Genomic DNA, 22518 nt, shown 5'->3' with positions numbered 1-22518 from the left:
AGTCAGCATCATGAACTTCTCCTTCCGGAGGAAGTGATTGATGTCCCGGAGGTCTAAGATGGTGCGCAGGCCCTCCCTGTCCTTCTTGGGGACAAGAAAGTAGTGGGAATAACAGCCACTCCCTACTTCCTGACCGGGAACGCACTCAATGGCCCCCTTGGCCAGGAGGACCATGACTTCCTGACGGAGAAGAGCCTAATGATCCCCCAACATGCGGTGGTACAGAGGTGGCATGGCTGGAGGGGAGGACAGAAAGGGGAGTGAGTTACCTTGACAGATTATCTGCAGCACCCACTTGTCTGATGTAATTTTGCGCCAGTGGTGGAGGTGGTGGCAGGCCCTGCCACCCACCGGCGTGGGGTGCTCCCTGAAGCTCGGATTAGGAAGGCTAAGAGGCGGAGGCAGCGGGGGTGGAGGTGGACTGACCCACGCGCTGGTTACCAGACCCGCCCCTGCGGAATCCACGGCCACGGCTGGTTCTGCACAGGCTTGTTGGAGGAGCATGCTTGGGTGCCTCTGCCCTGTCCACGAAAGGAACGAAACCCAGGCATGGCAGGGTTCTATGGGGAAAGACCCAAAGACTTGCCCGTGGCCCATGAGTCCTTAAAGCGCTCCAGTGCATTGTCGGCCTGATCGCCAAAGAGGCGGGAGCCATCAAAGGGGGAGACAACATAGATGGTAGAGAGGGAAAGGCAGTCTGCAAACGAGGGCCTCTGGTAGAGGGGTTTGATGGAAAGACACACAGGATTACTCGGTGCAGGATGGTGGCGGTGCAGAAGGTGTTGGAGCACCGGGTCCCCCGTGGCGGGACGGCCCCAAGCCCCCAAAAGAGAAGAATGGAGCAAACCTCAAAGGGAAGCAGCAGCTCCCTACCAAAAGAGCCCTGATGGAGGACCTCCAGAAGGTGATCCGTGTGGGAATGGGCAGCTGGATCACCCATATGCAAAATTCTCGCAGTTGTGGAAACAGCGCGAGCGAAGGCAGCACCCGCCTCCGTAGGGCCCCGCGGTGGAGAAAGCAGCTCCTCTGTGGGTGACGGCTGCAAGCTAAGGCAGCCGTCCCCCAGTCCAACCGGAGGAATGAAAAGCCAAGTCCGTAAAGGAGGAAGGGGTGCCGAGGAGTGGGGAACCTTCAGTGCCTCCGGCGAAGACAGCGGCTGCGGCAACAGTAAAGAGCCGTCTTTAGACGACGTTGGGGGGAAAAGCCATGACACGTCTACCTGTCTCTGGTGAGGTGGAAACCAGCAAGTGCCGAACCTCTGGAGATGAGGAGGCATCCGAAGACGAGCCAACGACCCGACGCCGGCCTGGCGCTGTAGAGTCCGCGATTGGAGTCCGGTCAACGTCAGCCGGCGCCGAGGGAGACGCCGGAATGACCTCCGCCACAACGTGCGGCGCAGGGGACCGAGGCGGGGTCGGAGCCGGGGCGGCTAAGGAACGGTGCTGAAAAGGCGTCAACTCTACCTCCGACGAGGCAGCCGCCTGCGTGGAGGGACGAGAGGGGCCCGGGGACACGCCCCGACCACCCACGGCGCCGTCAGGGCCAGCAGCCGCCGGCACCAGAGCGAAGTCACCTCGGACAACGACACCGCCTTACCAGAGGACGAGTTAGGGACACGCCCTGAGCCCCGGTGACCTCCCAAGACACCACAGGGACACCCGCGGGCTTTGTGGCAAGGCAGAGACGCCGTGGTCCGAAGTAGGGAACCCCGAAGGGCCGCACCCCAACGGCACCACATCCTCCGCACCTGGATCCGAGCCAGTCAAAGTAAAAGTCCCCGCACGTGGCAAGGGATCCGCAGACGTCCAAGGAGGAAAAGGAGGAGAAGAGGAAGCCAACGAGGCCTCCAAGGCCGCCACATAGGCCTCCATCTAGACTCTAATCGCCCCCACGCCAGGGAACGGCGGATAGGGTGACGATGCATGGGGCCGCACCACCCGGAGAGAGCCCATGCCCCCAACGGGCCAGAGCGGGAGCCCAGCCCTCAGGGGCAAACTGCAACACTTACCAACCGGTGAGCGATGCTCTTGCGGCCTGGGAGAAGGACGGAAGCAGCGGTTCTTGAAACCATCCTCGGGGGATGGACGCGGAGACGACACCGACCTGGACATGCGAGCCGAAAGGAGTTTCATCCGGCGCTCCACCCAGGACTTCGGTTTCATCTGTTGACACGCCTCACAATCTGTTGAATCGTGGTGCTCCCCCAAACACCACATGCAGATGGGGTGAGGATCCGTCGCCGACATGTGGCGCGCACAAGACGAGCACGTCTTAAAGCCCGAAGGTATTTGCACACTGTTCCCAGAAATACGCAGAAGCGAAAAAGGGAAGACAAGGAACACGAACTGGATCCGCTTTGCACGCGGAAAAGGAGAAAACTGACGTAGGTGCGCCGGGGTGGGACTTACGTGACCTCGCTGACATAACGTATGCGGACGTCAGGGCGGAGTTGCGTGGTGCCATCCCCCCAGCGCGCAGGGATGCTGTGGCAAAAGTTTTCCAGATCCAGTCTCACGCCTGGGGATAATTCTACGTTAAGGAATCTGCGGCTAGTAGTCTCTATCAGATATTGCATTCTATGTGGACGATCCCACATTTCTGGGGCTATGATGGACCTTTTTACAACCTTTGACTCATTTGCTGCGTATAAAGATCCCAGAAACCAGAAAAACTAAAATACTACCTGACAGAATGTCTGAATTTGTGACTAACATACACGTTGCTGGGTTTACATTAATAAATTAGGTAATGAACAACAACAGATTGCAAGTTAAATAGAACAAGCTTATTTTGAACAACCGTGTACTTTTACAATTACAAAAACCAGTTGAAAGTAACAAGCCCAACTAAATGTACACTGTTTTTAGAGTTTTACTAACTATACTCCTCATTCATCCTCGCAGCTAAACTCCCCTTTTGCATCTGCCCACTTACCCCTAAACCTTACTTAACACAGGATTTCCTGTACATAGGAGAGGCTATGTTCTCTCTTCCCAAACTGGGATTCCGTTGCTCAACTTCCAAAACCCCCCAGAATGACTGAGGTGGTGTTTGGAGGAAGGACCCATGATGCACCCTAACATAACTTTCATCCATTCTCCATACACCTCCTGGTCTCATTCATGTATAATTTACCTGGAGCTGCTCCTAGATGTCCAACTCTAGACACCTTGAGGTCACACAACTACTTTTCTAATGATCCTGGTTGTTCTCATAAAAGATTTAATTTGTTAACTTACCTTGTAAGGAGACACATGAGTTGCCTGACTTCCTCTCGCATTCCCGCCGATCCACGGCGCAGGTTGTAGTCAAAAAGCTCCCGGATGAGGCCTTGAGATACTAAGATGTGGCGGATAGTGGAGTTCGTGGCCAGAGCTCTCAGTAATGTGATACAATGCTCAGTAACAGCAGAGGCACATCCATAGCACTTAGTGGATGACGTATGACCGCAACCCAGCACAGATAGAGCTCTGTACTGACTGGCTGTGAACGTGGGCTGCACAGTGGTGCGAGAAGACTTTGTTGCTGCTTCCCTCTGCTGAAGGTCATATTCCAGCAACTCCTTCCGAGATGCAAATACTTTCTGTAATGAAAGAAACAGACTTGTTTAGCCTGAGGCTCCAGCCCGAAGCGTAAAGGTTTCTACATATTAGTAAGATGTCATGTTAAACTCTCAAAAAACAGCTGAAGAGTAAGCTGCAGTCAGTAAGAAATGACTTACGAATAACATTAGTTCTTCTGTTCTCCACAGATTATACATGTCTTTTGTGTCCTCAATACTGCATTAAGTAATCAAAAGTTGGCATCTTTGAAATTACAACAAACTGGAGCTGTAGCACATGCCCCAGCTCTTGTCAGACCAGGATAAGATTTCTAGGATAGTGGTGTAAGGATCATGTTCATCTTAGTCATTTTAAACTTGTAAAGAACAGTCTTTCCTGAAAGTCGTTAACAGAGAATTTAAGAAAGATCATCATTCCAGAGTCTGGAATGCAAGTTTTGACAACACATTTGCTGCATTTAGTGTTAAATGTCCCTTGACACATGAAGATTGTTGTAACAATTATTCCAACTGAATACCCTCCACTGAATACCCTCCATCCGTCTTCTAATCATTCCTTTGCATCAAAGGCACACTTCCTACTGCACCATTGTTCTCCAGACGAACATGTCTATGCCACTACATGAACAAGCAATGCAAACAAAACAGCGGCATTTGGCAGATCTAGCCTAAGACCTCTAGAGCAGCTGTTTAATGAGGTACCTCGCGGTTTGTGTTGGATTTCTTTCATGGCTTTCAAACAGCACTACCACGCAAGGATCAGGACATTGGCTTACCAAATTTCCCACTGAGCGACCACCAGCGTCCCACAGAAGTGGACACTTTCACCTCTAGTCTCAATCGATAGATTGGTCATTTTGTGAGCAGGTATACACATTCAGAGGCCTGGGAAACAGAGGCCTGGGAAACAAATGTCTTTTATCAGATTTTTATGCCTACACCTTCCTTCATTTATCAATGATCTTGACGTCATGACTGAAGTACGTCATTCTAAGCCTCATGTGGTCTTAGTGACAACTGTCTCTCTCAGGCAAGGTAGAATGGACTGCAAGTGTCTGAATAGCTATACTCACCTGTTGCCATCATGCTTGACAATCCTGTGGGAGTCTCACTGAAATGCCACAGCCAAGTTCTTTAATGATTTTGTCATCAGCGGGCTCACATTGTGTTGGGTGTTCAGAACAACTCTCTGACCTGTAATCAAAAGCTTAAAGACTCATGGTTGAGTCCAGAGACTAAAAGAACGCATACCGCTCCCTGGCCAGGGCAGGTTCAGTGGGAATGGAATTAAGTTTGGTTCCATTTGACTCTCCTTCTTCCAAAGAACCAAATATTTTAGCTTTTCTTCACGACATGAGCCCTTTCACACCATATCAACCTACCATCAAGATATCTCCTCTGGAAATTCTTATTGCATGAATTTCACTACTAAGGATAGCTGGTATGTGGACACATGAAGAGAATCCGCCTCTCTCATGCTGCCTGCACAAGATATTACTCAACTGAGGATGTTATATAGTGTAAGAAAGGGGACCCCCTGCTATACATGAAGTTCCTAGGGCAGGGAAAAGAGCAATGATGTACAAGAAACTCCAGAAACTGATTCCTTTCTAAATAGTTTCCCATCTAAATTATGGGCTAAAAGAACGTGGTTCTAGGGTGAGTACAAAAATATACTTAGATTTGCATGTTCTTCCTGTAATTATCACAACATTCACACCATCATTAATACATATCACTTGTGATATTCGGAAGTACATGCAAAGCCTTTACAATAGTAATGCATGATACGTAACAATAATGTGTGCTTTAAAGCTGTTACTGCTCAACAAAGCACAAGTTACTACTTGTGTAACGATATATCTGTAAGAGACATTAGTTAGTGATAGATTCCTTACCTTAGAATATCCCCAGGCGTCACACTGGATCCGGAAATTTTTCGCGTAGCAGTACCCTTGCGCTTCGGTAGGCGTCGTCTGCGGCTCCGCGTCAGTCGTCGGCGCCGTGATGACGTCGTCGGAGTACTTAGACGCCACCTCCGCGTGCTGACGTCCGTTCTTAGACACAGCTTTTCCATGCCAGAAGCGCTGAGCCATGTTAAAAACCAACACTGGTGCCATTGAAACTAGGGCCCTGAAAGGGGATAACCCTAACCCTAGATATCGGTTCGCAGAACGGGGAGCATGGGTGGGTCGGTAAAGAATCTATCTATAACTAATGTCTCTTACAGATATATCGTTACACAAGTAGTAACTTGTGCATCTGAAAGAGACACGTTAGTGATAGATTCCTTACCTGCATCCGGCTTTAGAACTTTACATATGAAGGCAGCAGAGATATCACCTAGGTAACTAATAGTTACATGTGTACCTTCTTTTTTTTCACACAATTTCTGTTGATTGTACATCAGAATAGCAAAACATGTACACGGAAATCCCTTCAATGGCGCACAGGAACAATAGGCAGTCCTGTCAGGACAACACAGTGGTTGAAATCCATATCTGCAATCAAGGTTAAACAACAAGGAAGCATCTTCTGATACATGAAAGATATATTACCTGACGGCACATCATGACATAGTAAACAAATAAAAAAGGAAAACTGTTGTACAAGAACCTAAGAAATCAAAACAAACATAACATGTACAGGTCAGGGTATGCCGAAAGGAGGACATGAGCAGGGGCGGTGTCATCTTGCAGCGTGAAAGTGTGGGATGTTTCCGTTGACATAGTGTTTATTACATTAAATCAGGGTACTAAAGGCAGTGTGACTCAGAGTTGGAGCTCCCGAAGCTTCGTGGGGCTACAGCAAGTGAACTCTTTATGCATAAGGTAGTGGATTAACGGATTCCACAGATATTGGACTTTAGTCTCCATTTTAGCTGAATTGTGGGATATCCGTTCCATTGCTAGATGTGCCACATATGGGTAAACTATTGCTCCATCGAGGGAGGGGTTAACTGTTTCCACGCGAGTGCTATGAATTGTTGAGCTGCTAGAAACAAGTAGCTGGTGAGCTTCTAGTCCACATGGGTCATTGCGGCTAGTCTATATGGCCACCAAATATGGCGGAAGTCCCCCATATCTCACTCACAATGCCAACAAAGAGGGGAAGTACTGGGACAGATAGTGGCGAGACGGGCTGGCGTATAATAGCATTGTAGCATCAATTTGTACACTATCTCTCTAAGAGAGTGACTGCGGAAGGGCTTGGGTATATCCAGCAACAGTGCCTCCCATTGTTTAGGCGTTATATCTTCCTGGGTGGTGTTGTGCCATGCTGACTGGTAGGTATGAGTGCACGCTGGTGTGGAGTGTTGAAGCGTATGGTAAGTGTTGTATATTAGGTCTCTTGAGCCATCATAGGCTTGCATAGGCTTGCACAAGCTTTTCAAAGAGGGTGTAAGAACGAAGAACTGCCTGATATACCAAGGGGTGCCACGTCCAATGCCGTAGTTTGGCAATATTGGAGCCGTGTGGCATCTGGGAGCTGGTAGTATGCCTTACATTTGTCAAAAGACTTCATGAAATCCAAGAAAGAGGTCTCGGAGTGTCCGACAGTCTACGGTGCTACAAAAGTGAAAAAAACGGAGTGAAAGAGCTGGGAGAAAGTCGAGGTTATGAGCGAAAGGCATGTTTGAAGAAGGGAAGGTAGTCAGACCTTTCTTGAGGGCCACCTTGTCCTAGATATCAAGTACCGTCCTAGTAGGTGTAGCAATGTATGCGCTGCGCAGTCAGGCGTGCTTGCGAGCCAAGCCCGGTCCCACAGGAGCCAACACGCCACTGCACGGTCCATATGGAACCAGTGTTTCTCTTTTTCCGGAACCACCCATTTGGAAACCTAACACAGATTGGCCGCCAAGTAATACTCAAGGAGATTGTGGCAAGCTAGGCCACCCCTATCTCAAGGGAGCATTGGCAATGCATTGGCTGCTCTGGCCACTTTCCGTTCCATATAAAGGTTCGGTAGTCACGTTGAAGGCGCAGATTATCATCCTGCAGGATCACCTTAGGCATGTTTTGGAAAAGATAAAGGACCCGTGGGTGCACATTCATTTTTTGAAGATTACGCACCCCAGCCAGGAGATATGAAGATGCTTCCACCTCTGAAAATCAGCCAAGATGGAGTGGCGAAGATGAGGCCAACTAGCTCTGGACCTGGAAGTGAGCGTATGGGTGATATTTAGGCCCAGGTATTTGATGGCATCCCCTGACCACTGAGAGGGTGCCTTCTTGCCATGCCATACAAAGTTTCCTTGTAAGCACAGAGGAAGTCAATCTTTGTTAAATAAAAGATGGCACTGATATACCCCATGGAAGTTGCAAAATACCTTTCTTTTCTACTTTGTGGAATGTTTTACATCCAACAGGTAAGATCTTTCCCATTTCTCTACTGAAAATATTTTACCATTTATAACTAATGTAGAACCTACGGTGAAAAGAGCCTGAAAAACATTTGGGAGGTGTTATATTTTCTTCCTGCTCACAATGAAATTTAATTATTATACTTTTTCTTGTCAATATGTTGCTGCCATGGAGTTATTTTCTTGTTTCAATATGTAGCCCTTTGGTCATGGACTCTACTCACATTACTTATTTTGCCACTGGTGGCCCGAGTCCCTCCTTCCAAGGCATCTGTGGTTGGTCTACATCTCTTGGATCAAGGCATCTATTAAAAGAGCATATATACAAGGAGCCTGGGCCTTTCAGAAAGATATTACCACTAGTGATTTGCAATGTATTTCTGCTCAGATTTGTAGCAAATAAAGGAGATCAGAATATTTGCTTCCTTGTCTTTAAAAAAATCATTATTTTCTCAGCATAGGTTACAAAAGCTTTTATCAACTGCAGAATTCCTTTAATTTTTTCTTATAATTTATGTGTAGATCTTATACATCGCATACAAATAATTTACTAAAATAAACCTGGAGCCACTGATGCACACCAGAAAAGAAGGAAGAACAGAAAGACTGTAAACGTGAGAAAATGGCATTGACTTTTGATACAATAACCAGCTTCCATGGCCAAAGACAAGGGCCCTTGCAGGGCCAAACACAAAACAAATAACTATACATCTGACAGTTTGGCATGCAACGGATCTGTATTACTGGTGCGCACCAAGCCACAGACAAATCCCAGGGTCTGGAATAAACTTTGTCAGAGGATGTCTGGCTGCAAGGATGACTTCCACGACTTTGAGAGGAAGACCGAATGCAGTCAATTGACTCAGTTCAAACTCCAAACATGGAAGTGTATATTGCAAAGGCCTGGGTGTAAGACCCTGCCCTGAAGCTGTAGCAGAAGATCCTCCTGAAGTCGCTTCAGAGAATAGATGCTTATACCCACAATTTCCAGACAACACACTCTCCTTGCCCAATCCAAGCCACTACACTGACTTTGCCCTGGTTGTTCCGGATCTTCAGGACCTAGGACCAAGGCTGAAACAACGGGATCCTATCTAGAATGTCATGAACTCACTGATTCTGAGGGAAGGGCCAGTAAGGCATTGTGTCCTAGATGGCCCCCATGAAAGGGAGCCTCTGGAAAGGACTCAAGTGAGACATTGGCATTTTGATAGTGAACTCCAACAATGTCAAGAGGTTCGCCATAATTTGGAGGTGGTCCAAGACTGACTGCAGCAAGCCAACCTTCAAAAGCCCGTTGTCGAGGCAGGACAAGACTGGAAAAGCCAACCTCCGAAGGTATGCCACAACCACTGTTATCACTCTCACTAACACCTAAGGGGCACTGGTGAGGCTGAAGGGGAGCATGACAAACTGAAAATGCTCTTGACCTATCTTGAACCGCAAGTAACGCCTGTGGGCTTGCAGGATAGGAACAGGGAAATGAGTGTCCTACCAGGCCAAAGCTACCACACAGTCTCCTTGGATCTAGGGCAGATAGAACATCGGGCATCTTTAAATTTGTCCTTCCACAGGACTAAATTGAGTGGGGTGTAGGCCTCTGGTTTTTTTGGCACTAGGAAATAGCTGTTGGGGATACTGCGTTGCGAATTTGGAGAGACAAAGGGAGTGGGCAGTGGATCTGCTTGAGACAAAGGGAGTGGGCAGTGGCTGTGCTTTCCTTGAAGTGCTCTAGTGTGGAATAGAGCTTCTGGTCAAATACGGGAGAACCAACCATCAAAAGAAATCCATGAACTACACATGAACATCACCCAAGAAGCCCGGAGATGTTATCAAAAATGGTGCTGGAACACCATGCTAGTCCCGACTGCTCTAAGCAGTCAGTAGTGACCAGCCCTGATCTCAGGACTTTTTTGGCCACGTCCATGGCATCCTGAATAGTTTGTGAGAGGTTTGCACATAATTGCTACAAGGACTGCTGGCAAAATCTGAGCTCCCATGTCCCAATTGTGCATGGGGAATACCTACCAATAAACAGCTGCCATTGACTAATCGAATGGCAAGGCTAAATGAGAACATTCATTTTCTGAATGCCTCAATTCTTTTCAACTCTCTGACTGTGGGAAGGTTTGTCAGGGATGGGGGTGGGGACTCACAGGAAATGAGGTGGGATTAATCCTGCCTTAACCGCCAGGCCCTCAGGTGCAGGGTGCTGAATCGGGAAAATAGATTCACCCGGAGAAAGTCTGTGGCATGTTGCTACCTGTCTGTTCACAGGTGGGCAGGAACAAGGTTTAGCCCATGTACCCATCTGTTTGTCAGTCAGGGCTCCGTTGAATGGCAGCAAGGGCTCAGACAAGTGCACATAGGCTGTAAAACTTCTGTGAGGACATTGGTTTTCACCACAAGAGACAGTAAGTCCAGGACTTTAGCTACTCAAGTGATGACTACTCGCATTGAGACCATCTCTACCACTGAAGAGAGGGGGGAGGAAGGATTGTTGGGGGGCAGCCCTGTGTAAAGATAAATTATCAATTTACTAATTCACTGGCTGCTTTTAAGTCCAATTAAAAGTGGTCATCATAATGTCTCAGGAAATTCATCCCAATCATCACCAAAAGCTGGTTGACTTTGGTCAGAGTCAGATCCAAAGTATCCACCAGAAGGAAAATGCTACTTACCCAGTATGCATCTGTTCTTGGCATGTAGAGCTGTAGGTTCATATGCGTTAGCACAGATCGCCATCTGGTGTTGGGCTCGGATGTTTGCACTTTATTTTTCTTCGAAGAAATCTTCCTAGTCACAAGGTAGGTGACTCTTCGTTACAGTGATAGTCCGGTGCATATGAATCTATAGCTCTACATGCCAAGAACAGATGCATACTGGGCAAGCAGCATTTTCCGCTCGAGGCATATGAGCTGTAGATCATATGCGTTAGCATAGACTATACAGCAGTTATTTTTCCAGCGGCGGCAGACCTGTATCTGTTGCACAAGTTACTACTTGTGTAACGATATATCTGTAAGAGACATTAGTTATTGATAGATTCCTTACCTTAGAATATCCCCAGGCGTCAGACTGGATCCGGAAAGTTTTCCTTAGCAGTACCCCTGTGCGTCAGTAGGTGGCATCCTGCGGCCCCGCGTCAGTCACTGGCGTCGTCAGAGCAGAGATGACGTCACGAAGAGTACTTGGGCGCCACCCATGTTCGCTGATGTTAGTTCTGTACAAGACTTTCCGCGTGAGGAACGCAGAGCCATGCAAGATACTGACCATTGGTGCATAAAACTAGGACCCTAAAATGGATGACCTTAACACTAGTAATCAGTTCGCATAACGGGGAGGATGGGAGGGGCGGTAAGGAATCTATCACTAACTAATGTCTCATACAGATATATCGTTACACAAGTAGTAACTTGTGCATCTGAAAGAGACACGTTAGTGATAGATTCCTTACCTTAGAATACATACCCCAGCAATACCAACCCTGGAGGTGGGTCTGCGAACCAAATGACACCAGGAAGTCATGGAGAACAGAACGTCTAAAGAAGCTGTCTCTACGGACTTGGCTGTCAAGGCAGTAATGCTTCGTAAACGTGTGCAGCAAAGCCCACGTAGCTGCCTGTCAAATGTCCTGCAAGGGAACGCCGCGTCCCAAGTCAGTAGTGGCTGCAGTCGCCCTGGTCAAATGGGCATGCAGCCCCACAGGAGGCTCACTTTTGCCACAGACTTCAGGCCAAATCACAAAGCCCTGAATTGGTACTGTAACCTGTTCACCTGAAATGCTGATACATTCAATTGTTTGGGTGAACAGCTATACTGAAATAGGGGTCTTTTGGGTCTATTACTACTAGAAAGATGCCTCAATGAATGAATGAAATCACGTCTTGTGAAGTGACCATTCTGAAGCTGTGTTTCTTTAAATATTTGTTTAGCTGTCTTCAAGTCCAATATAAGGCACTATGCTTGTGATCTTTTGAATTACAAGAAACTTTTTTGAGAAAAATGTGTTCAAACTTTCGTGTTGATAATTTATTAATAGTTTCCGGTCTCATTTGTTTCTGGTGTTTGTGAGTCTCCTTCCGAGGTTGGTTTATAGGAATTATGATAAACTCTACTACCTCTAAAGCCTTGGTTCTTAACCTTCTGATGTCTGTGGATCCCCACTTAATCACTACTGGAACCTGGGGACCCCCATTAAATTATTATTGGAATCTGGTGACCTCCACTGAGTCATCACTGAAAGCTGGTGAACCCAGTATAAGCATTTTCGATTATTTGAAATGCAAGACAATACACAAAAGATACATAAACAGGCATTCATCAAACTAACAGAGAAATACCTAATTCACAAACAAATAAAAACACTATTTTTTTTATTTTAATGGGAAGTTTGGAACGTTTCTAAATTTAGTTGAGGCCACTCCACTCATCATCCCCCTCTATCTTATTTGATACACTTGCACTGCTCCCACAAACCAATCATTTTTAGCCTACAATTTGACATTTTGCATCTTTATTTAAACCGACTTTATTGATCTGTTAACATTGGCTCCCTGTCTCAGTTGGTGAGAGCCCCCTGAGTAGGCTTCATGGATCCCAGGGGTCCCCGGCCCACAGGTTGGGAACCACTGCTCTAAAGCGAACACTTTGATTACAATATCTAAAACCCATCTGTATGTAGTCATTTCCTTCCATGCTTGTACAAAGAGTTGACTTCTCACCTTTACCGACATAGACAGTAGGGACAGTTGCAGCGCAATTAAGTCATTTTCTTTGGTGTCTTGGCAAGAAGATTTGCACATCATTGCACCTTTGGTTCAATGTGTTGGACAAATTTAATTGCTTCCAGTACTACTGGCTGAACTCTTGAGAAGATCCATAAATCTTTGAGGAATGAAAGTTATCGGACTTATATTTTCTGAATGTGGAATCTCTTGAAGGCAGAAAAGCACAAGTTACTTACCTTCGGTAACGATATATCTGTAAGAAACAGTAGTTAGTATTAGATTCCTTACCTTAGAATACCCCCAGGCGTCAGACTGGACCCGGAAACTTTTGCGTAGCAGTACCCTTGCGCGTCGGTAGGCGTCGTCTGCGGCTCCGCGTCCATCGTCGGCGACGGGATGACGTCGCCGGAGTACTTAGATGCCGCCCTCGCGCGCTGACGTCGGTTCTTATACACCGCTTTTACGCGCCAGAAAATGCAGAGCCATGATAAAAACCAACACTGGTGCCATAAAAACGAGGGCCCTGAAAGGGGATGACCTTAACCCTAGATATCGGTTCGCAGAACGGGGAGGATGTGTGGGGCGGTAAGGAATCTAATACGAGCTACTGTTTCTTACAGATATATCGTTACGAAGGTAAGTAACTTGTGCATCTGAAAGAAACAGGTTAGTATTAGATTCCTTACCTTAGAATAGATACCCCAGCAATACCAACCCCGGTGGTGGGTCTGCGAACCAATGATCACACCAGAAAGTCCTGGAGAACGGAACGGCCGAAAAAGCCATCTCTCCGGACTTGGCTGTCCAGGCAGGAGTGTCTTGCGAACGTGTGCAGCGAGGCCCACGTAGCTCCCTGACAGATGTCCTGCAAGGGGACTCTCCGGCCCAGGGCAGTAGTAGCCGCCGTGGTCCGTGTGGAATGGGCACGAAGCCCCACAGGAGGCACCTTTTGAGCCAAAGAGTAACAAGCCTTGATGCACAAGACGACCCATCGATAAATGGTTAGTTTGTGCACCGCAACGTAACCATCTCCCATCGGCTTCGAAAGCGGCGTCGAGTGACGCCGCTCCAGCGCCGGACCGAGAGGGGGACTGGGGACAGCGTCGGCCATGGACGGCGCCGGGGGCGACACCCTAGGAGCCGGAGAGGTTGTAAGGTCGACCGGCGGCGACCTGGATCCGGACCCGGATTCAGCGGGGCCCTGCGGCGTCGGGACCGAAGTCGCCGACGGCGCAGGGGCCGAAGCCCCCGGCTCGCTTGGGCTCCCAGTCGGGCCACGGAACGCGACGGAGGAGTGAGCGACCTCATGGCCATGAGGAAGGCTTCAATCTCCCCCGGCGCCGCGTTCTGCCCAAGGACCGGCGGGTATGGAGCAGGCCGCAACGCCTGCGGCTCCAGCGGAGCCGCGTGGGCGGTGTCACCCGAACCCCCGGCCGCGTCGCACGAGCGTCAGGGGAGTCGGAAGAGCGATGTCGTCTCTTTGACTTCTTGTGCCTCTTACCTGAGGACTTGGAGCTCGAGGAGTGGTGTCGATCCTCCGAGCCATGATGTCTCCGGCCCCGCGACCGGTCCCCCGACCTCCTTCCGGACCGGGACCTCGAACGGCGCGGGGCCGACTGCCGGAGCTCGAGGCGCTTGCGCTCCTGCCTAGCCTTCGACATCTAGGCCCGGCAGTCGGGGCACGACTTGTCATCGTGGTCGGGCCCCAGGCAATGAAGACACAGGCGATGGGGGTCGGTAACCGACATCAGTCGGTTGCAGTCGACGCAGGGCTTGAACCCGGGCATCCCTACCGGCACCTTCGGAGTTGTTCGACTTCGAAAAATGATCAAAAGAGATCGAAAAGTTTAGTCAAACAGTGACTAAAGGTACCACTGTTCCCGGATCGGCGCGGAAAAAATAGAAACTGACGTCAGCGTGCAAGGGCGGCATCTAATTACTCCGGCGACGTCATCCCGGCGCCAACGACGACGGACGCGGAGCCACAGATGACGCCTACCGATGCTCAAGGATACTGCTACGCAAAAGTTTCCGGATCCAGTCTGACGCCTGGGGGTATTCTAAGGTAAGGAATCTAATACTAACCTGTTTCTTTCAGATTTGCCTCTTTTGTAGTAATCGGAGAATTAATGAGTCAGTCTTAATTGATTGTAAAGTATTGTCAACTTTCTTCCCAAAAGCTCTGGCAAGAAACAAGCACTTTCAACCACCCATATTGGTGCATCACTACAGTGCTGCTTATTTGTTTGAAGCCTATAGCAGATGAATCCACAGAATCTATCAATGCAGAAGTAATTTTCCCATCTCTCAAAACGGACCTCGCCTGTGCTTTACCATCATCTGACAGCTTGTTGATTAAGGGTGGCAATATTGTGCAATAAATGACGGTCATGCCTTGAAAGTAGTGCTGAAGAATTAGGGGCTTTAATAGAGTTAACAGCAAACAAATGGACTCTTCTTCCCATAGCCTCAGTTCCTTCCTCCTGTGTCGGGTCGTACAGTGCAAGGAGTAGTGGGATTCCTTGATTTCTGGACTCCGGCAGAAATGACAGAATCTGTTTTAACTTGGTTAAAAAAAACAAAAAACAGGCAGGTCCAAATGCAGGGGCTTTTATTTCTTGCTTTTCAGTTACTAGCAGAGATAGCAGCTGGATTTTCAGGGCCATGACACCTACTTACCAAATATGATCTGGAAAGGGTTGTGACCTAATGAATCTTCTAACTTTTTCTTTGAAATCAAATAGAAAACATGATTTCCCTGTGGCTGTAACCGGAAGCTTGAATTTCGGAGGCGTTCCTATCAAAGCATAGAGCCAATCAAAGTCATCGGGAGGGGAGTCTTTGGTTTCCGGCACAGGACTCTTCATCCAGAACTACGTACAAATCCCATTCTGGTTCTCTTGTGCGTCTCTGCTCCACATGAACAGTATCTTCACATTGTGAATATGGACTGGGTCTGTGTTGGTATCCAGACCTGTGCATATCTTACATGAAATATCCCTAACATCCTCAGTGGTTGGCAAAGGTTGATGGGAATCGTCGGTTGTCCACGGCCAAGGTGACACTGGTGCTGGAGTGGGCAGAGGTACAGCAGGTGATGGTAACGGACTTCTTGTAGGTAATAGTGCCTGACTGCAGAAGTGGTCAATTTATGAGACAGGACTCTCAATCTGGATGAGATGAGCTAGGTTCCTCCTCTTCTTCAGAACACTGGGCAGAAGCTGCAGAGGTGGGAATGCATATGGGAAACTTGAATCCTGCTACAGTCAGAAACTGTCTCCCAGGAAACCTCGAGGTTAAAACTCCACTACAGAGTAATCGTGAAACTGTGCATCCTCAAGAGTGGCGAAGAGATCACCCCAAGCCACACTCCTTCAGTCAAAGATGCCTTGAATCACATCTGGATGCAGACTCCATTTGAAGTCCACCAGATCTCATCTGCTGAACTGGCATTTAGCAAGATTGCCATATGATGAATGTCGACCCACCCCCAGTCACAGCTCGTCAAGGTACAGGGCCCACAACCACACAACACCCTACTTGCTGAAGTATTAAATGTGATTTTGTTGCCTGGTAAGACCTAAAGTGGCTTACCCTTCATGGATAGGAGGACGGCCTTCAGCCCACAGATGATGCATCTGTCAATATTGTAAACAATAGAAGAGGAAGGGAGAATGGCCTGCTGCAGATCTGGTTGGTGTCCAACAACCACTATTGAGGATCTGGGCTGTCCTTCCAGAGATACAGAGGATGTCCAAAAGGCAACCCCACTGCAAGCACAGATTCCACTGCAAAGTGAGCATGTACAAACAGCCCGAGGCTCCAATAGGATGCATGGGGCCAAGAGGCCACAGAACCATTTGTGTTGGATCCCAGGAGTAAGTCCAAAACATTAGGATCATAAACTAAATGCCCTGGACTCGTGGGTGTAGAAAGGCCTTAACCGATTCAGTCTTGAGTGCCTGGAAGAATTCGTAAGTTGAGGAATCTGCGGGTAAAATATTCCATTACAAATATTGGTTATGTGAAGAATTCTTCCTGTAAAGGCTACAATTAATATATCCCATCAAGATGGTTGATGTTATGTACTGCTCTCGAAATCACGGGGAGACTAAACTAAGCAGCTTCTTATATGACACTGAAAGGCTAAACACATCTAACAAGTGTTCCAAAACTGGTTCAGTATCTCAATGAAAGAACAGGATCTTCCAAGCATTGCGACCTTTACAAAATCCTGCGCTGGACAATGGCCATCACTGAGTGGCACAATTCTGATTGATGTTTAGACACTGGCATAAAAACACCCTGATGGATGCAAGCTTGAAATTGTGCTCGTGAGAAATGACAAATGACTTATTTTAGGACTTCAGGTGGTGACCGAACAAAGGCTCTCCTCTGAATGATCGTGGCTTTGGATTTAGTCAGTGACAGAAGGCAGCTGTGTGTCCGATCTGGACTCAGATTGTGAGTGTGATCACACACAGCTCTAAGACAGCTATGCAACTGCATTTACCTGAATGATCTTGGAGAGCTCGTCGAAGGAGGTCTTGCAGTCACCGCAGTACTCCTGGGCCAGCTGAAGGATGTACCGATTTACACTGGCAGATGCGGAGCTGATCCCACCAGCATTACTGCTGTCATCCTGTGGAAGCAACAGAACAGAGGTCACAAATCAGCATTGAGGAAAGAGGAGCCACATTTGATCTAAACACACTGCTGCCAATCACATCGGATGAGTCTATTCAAAGGCAGAGCTCGCATAGACAACAAAATAAATGATCAAACAGCTCCCTGTGAAACGAAAAGGCATGTGTGGTCGCTCCATCAGGCATGCTGTGCACTGCGGCACAACGGAAATAAATACTAATCGTACCGCAGAAAACAAAGTGCGCGCAGGTGGCATGCAGGACGCTACCAAGTGAAAGTATGTAGATGTGCACTACGGAAACACTGCCAATCAATTCTGAGGGGCTGGGCTCTTCATAGGGCAAGACCAGTGTTTAAAAAAATCCTATATTCTACAAGGTAAAACACGGTAGTCCAGCATTTAGCGCCATCTAGTGGAATTAGCCGTGTTCGCTAGCTCTTCGTTAATACATTGGACAGTTTTGCATTTTTAAAGGTTATAAATAAATGTTGCAACAGTTTCGGGATAGTGAAAAAGCACAGGGCTGGGGCATAAGCACACCGCTGCCTCGCCCTTCTGACAGGCCCATATACCACAGTTACACACAGAGCGTTTGATGCAGCACATCAGTATCATGCCACTGAACGAAAATGACATCGCGTGCCACCAGGGCCGGGATTGCGCAGGTGGCGCCCTGGCTGTGAGACGAAGTCTGTTGGCGCCGCACACAATGACCACCTCTGCCACGGATTCCCTCACTGGCAGTAGCACCCTTTAACAGTGCCCCTCAAGTCTCCTTAACCACGGTCTTTCATATTCATTTAGTTTTACAGTACCACTCATACCAGTGTAAGGTGGTGCAGCACTTTTCAAACACACATTGGCACATAGACAATCATACATGTGCAAATCAGTGTGTAGGAAATGCTACATGAGACAGGACTACATGGTGTAGTGCAGGAGTACCATGTCATCAATACTGGTAGGCAATACAGTTTGAGTCATTATTCTGGAAAAACACAAATTCAGAATGTAAAACTTAACATCATTGTTAGGGGTTCTTTTTAATAATAATAATTGTTTTCTACCCACATGAACCCTTTTCACAAGATTAGGATGATAAAAGACTGGGCAAAAAAACATGTAGTTCTAATATAGACCTTGCAGTTTGCATGCAGCTCTTTGATGACAGTTGATAACTCAATGTTCTATATTAGGATTTTGACTGATAAACAACAAGTTACAAAAGGAGCTCTATTACAGAAAGAGTAACACACTGATCAATTTAGATTATATGCGCTTTGTTGTCTGCATAATACACGTTCTTAGCAGCAGGCATTTTAACAGTCTGCTCTACCTTAGAATAAGTCTAAACTTCCCAAAGACAAACCTCCGGTCTCTTTCCAGAAAGACGAATAATCACCAGAGTTATCTTAACATGTTATTTGATGTCTGAAAATTGCTGGAGGACAGGAACGCGGCAGCAGGTGCTTCTAAAATGATAATATACATTTTCAAAAATAACGCAGCCATCCCAAGTCAACGCCCAGTGCGGTGGCACCGATCGCACTGCCTTAGAACTGGCCCTGCGTGCACAAAAGGAGCACCACTAGGCACTGACGGCAGGTGCATGTGTACCTGGGCATGGAGGGGCCAAAACAACACCGAGCAGTGCACAATAGACAGGGGTGTAGCTTCAGTGTGGTCCGGGGTTGTGAATCTCAAATTTCCAAACTAAAAAAGCAGTGGTCTGCAGAGTGGAGGAGTGAGATGACTAAGGTTCGGGGTGGACTGTTTCCATAAGCACACGATTCAGGACAGCTAGGCATTAATTAGGTGGGCCTCTGTTCAGTACTGATTGGCATTAGGTGGGCCTCTGTATGGATTAGTCAGTGAGCAGAAAAAAATGGGTTTGGATGCTACTCAGGGCGATTGCAACAGAATATACTATTTACAAGCATCCATCCCATCACTTTTTGGGTGTTTGATTGCCAGTGATATGTATGCCTGGAAACGTTAAGACTGACTCAACTTTCCAAGTCTACTGCTGCCAATGCTTGTGAATTTCCAAAAAGTAGTTAACTTGCACCCATTCAAGGAGTACTTCTATGGGTATAAATTTACTATTTTCTGGATAAACCAGTCACTATATACATATTTAATTTCTGCTCCATAAAAAATGAACAAGTCAAAAGCTCTTAGTGAAATGAGAATGAAGAGATAAAATAAACACAGACATGGCAAAAATGACTCGGGCCCCTAAGCCCACCATTAAGCCAAGAACTCATTTGAAGGGTGTTGCACCCCTCTAAAACTATGCTCTTGCTGTTTTCACAGGGCATGGACGTTTTTCCTGAGAACTAAAGATTAAGATCACATACAAAACAACGACTCAAGACAATCCAGAACACTGACGCCAGACTGACCCTCAAAATGCCCAAGAGAACCCATATCACTCAGCATCTGAAAAACCTCCACTGGCTTCCGGTCCAGAAGAGATGCCACTTCAATCTCCTGACCCAGCCTACAAAGCCCTCCGCGATCAAGGAACCGCCTACATGAACCACCGCCTGCTCTTCCACTGACCTCAAATGAACGTCCGCTTCGCACACCTCTCCCTTGCACAGATCACTCCCATACACCACTGTTGCGCCAGAGGACGATCCTTCTCCCATCTTGCCGCCAAAGCCTGGAACACTCGCCCCCTCCGTACCGCACTCTCACTGACCGATTTTAGGAAGGGTATCAAGACCAGGCTTTTCGACAGACCAGCAGCAAGTGCCTGGATACCCTCTCGGGTGACATGCCCTGCTTTACAAGTACAAATTGATTGACAGTCACACTAAGGGTATGCAGCAAAACATGCAATAAGCTTCAAGTACCTGAGGTTTCTCTGGAGCAGCCTCATTCACCTTATACAGAAGGTTCTCCAACTGGGGTCTGTGCCCCATCAGTTGATGGTATACACGATCAGCCTTGTCCAGAAGTGTGTTAATATTCGTGACTGCCTGTAAATGAAGAATACACAAGTCTGAGCAGCTAAACTTTGCGGAAACGGCCTAATAGATCTCTCAAGGGTTCCCCCATTTCTCACAACCAAATATAGGAGCACTGCTGATGCTCAAAACGTTTCCCAAATGGCTCCCCATCACCTCAAGACCCAGGAAGAAGTGACTGAAGTAGTACCGTTGTCCTTTAAAGTATTGCATAAGATTTAGAGACCAGACTGACCTTCTTGCGATCATCCTCATTCTCAATGGGATCCACGGCACAGCAGGGCTTTGCATACAACATAAAATCGAACCTGGCATATTTGCAGAAACCACAGGCATTGCAGAGAAAGGGGTCTTTCTCATCGTAGTTAATGGACCTATAAACAGGAAGAAGAAACACTGATATGGGAAGGGATCACCACTGAGAGGGACAAAGTTATGCTCTCGTCGACCTCAATTTGGAAAGGGTGTAGAATATGTATACATGCCCAAGATGTGACAGAGGCTTGAGGCAGGAAACAGTGATTTTTAGGGAAATCTTAATTCCCATACAAGAAGCTTGAAAGATTTGCTTCCTTTTCAGAAATCCCACTTTGGCTAGTATGGCAGTCAATTTTGGCTCTTACATAGCAGTGAGCTTCTGGGCTACTTAAATCTGTCCTTGGATCCATGCAAGATGTATCAAACGAACAAGTTACTTACCTTCGGTAACGATATATCTGTAAGAGAAATATGTTCGTTATGGATTCTTCACCTTAGAATTAACCCCAGGCGTCAGACTGGATCCGTAAAAAATTTCTTCAGCAGTACCCCTGCGTGTCAGTAGGTGGCGTGGGTCATCTCAGCGTTCGTTGTTGGCATCGTGATCGCCGGAATGACGTTGTGGTATCTACTTAGACTCCGCACCTGCCGTCATTTTTTACATGACATTCCACGTCAGAAGCGCAGAGCCATGCAATCACACTGACCACAAGTGCACAAAAACTAGGGCCCTGAAAGGGAGTACCTTACCCTAGAAGTCAGTTTGCAGAATGGGGAGGATGGGTGGGGCAGTGAGGAATCCATAACTAATAGATGTCTCGTTACCGAAGGAAAGTAACTTGTTCATCTGAAAGAGACTATTAGTTATGGATTCCTCACCTTAGTTCGCAGACCCACCTCCGGGGTTGGTTTTGCTGGGGTATCTATTCTAAGTTCACACCAGAAAGTACTGGAGATTACAACGGCCAAAGAAGCTGTCTCTCCGGACTTGGCTGTCCAGACAGTAATGTTTGGCAAACGTGTGCAATGAAGCCCACGTGGCTGCCTGGCAGATGTCATGAAGAGGGACTCCACGTCCCATAGCAGTAGTGGCTGCCGTCGCCATGGTTGAATGTGTGCGCAGCCCCACTGGAGGTTCCTTCTTTACCAAAGAATAATAGATTTTGATGCAAAGAACGACCCATCGAGAGATGGTCCGCATTTGCACGGCCCAACCTTTCTTTGCGCCCACATAGCCAACAAAGAGCTGGTCATCCACCCGGAATTGCTTTGTGTGATCCAGATAAAATGAAAGTGCACGTTTTGGATACAGATGGTGGAGCCTATCCTCCTCTTTAGAAGGATGAGGAGGGCGGGAAGAAGGTGGCCAAAATGACGGTCTGTCCTACATGGAAAGAGGTAACCACTTTGGGAGGTAAGGAAGGCAAAGTGCGAAGGACAACTTTGTCCGGATGAACAGCCAGGAAAGGAGGTTTAGAAGATAGTACCTGAAGCTCACTCACCCTGCGAGCAGAGGTGATGGCAACCAAAAAGGCAGTTTTAAGTGTCAAAAGTCTGAGATGAGAGTTATGTAGCCGCTCGAAAGCAGCGCACATGAGGGAGGTGAGAACCAGGTTCGAGTCCCACTGGGGCATTACGAAAGGAATGGGAGGAAACTAGTGAGTACCGCCCTTAAGGAAGCAATTTACAGTAGGGGACTTGAAAAGAGAAGGTTGATCAGGAAGACAAAGAAAGGCCAAAATGGCCGAAAGATAGCCTTTTAGAGTGCCCAGAGCAAAGCCCTGCTGGGCAAAAGAAAGAATGAAGAGAAGAATATCTGAAAGGGGGCAGAAAGGGGATCCATAGCCTTTGCTGCGCATGCCACAAATTTGTCCCATCTACAGGCTTATACCGTTTTGGTGGAGGGGCACCTGGCTGCCAAGATAACGTTACAGACTTCGGGAGGAAGGTCGAAGGCTGTCAACTGTCGCCGCTCAATCTCC

The 22518-nt window shown here is 47.6% G+C and overlaps 1 protein-coding gene across 11 annotated transcripts in view; it reads right to left on the bottom strand.

Annotated features, from left to right (window-relative positions):
* Positions 1-22518, bottom strand: part of UBR4 (ubiquitin protein ligase E3 component n-recognin 4) — a 2329353-nt gene that overhangs the window by 313123 nt on the left and 1993712 nt on the right. For all 11 annotated transcript variants that reach the window (XM_078642504.1, XM_078642505.1, XM_078642507.1 and 8 more), the window contains 4 exons: positions 20514-20652; positions 20165-20290; positions 17169-17297; positions 3240-3583 (listed from right to left, as the gene is read on the bottom strand). In XM_078642504.1, the coding sequence (XP_078498630.1) occupies positions 3240-3583; positions 17169-17297; positions 20165-20290; positions 20514-20652 (738 nt within the window). The remainder of the gene's footprint in view (positions 1-3239; positions 3584-17168; positions 17298-20164; positions 20291-20513; positions 20653-22518) is intronic.

The sequence above is a fragment of the Lissotriton helveticus genome, chromosome 5_1 (genome assembly GCF_964261635.1).
Source record: "Lissotriton helveticus chromosome 5_1, aLisHel1.1, whole genome shotgun sequence".
Lineage (NCBI taxonomy): Eukaryota > Metazoa > Chordata > Amphibia > Caudata > Salamandridae > Lissotriton > Lissotriton helveticus.
This window is presented reverse-complemented; position numbering and strand designations above follow the sequence as displayed.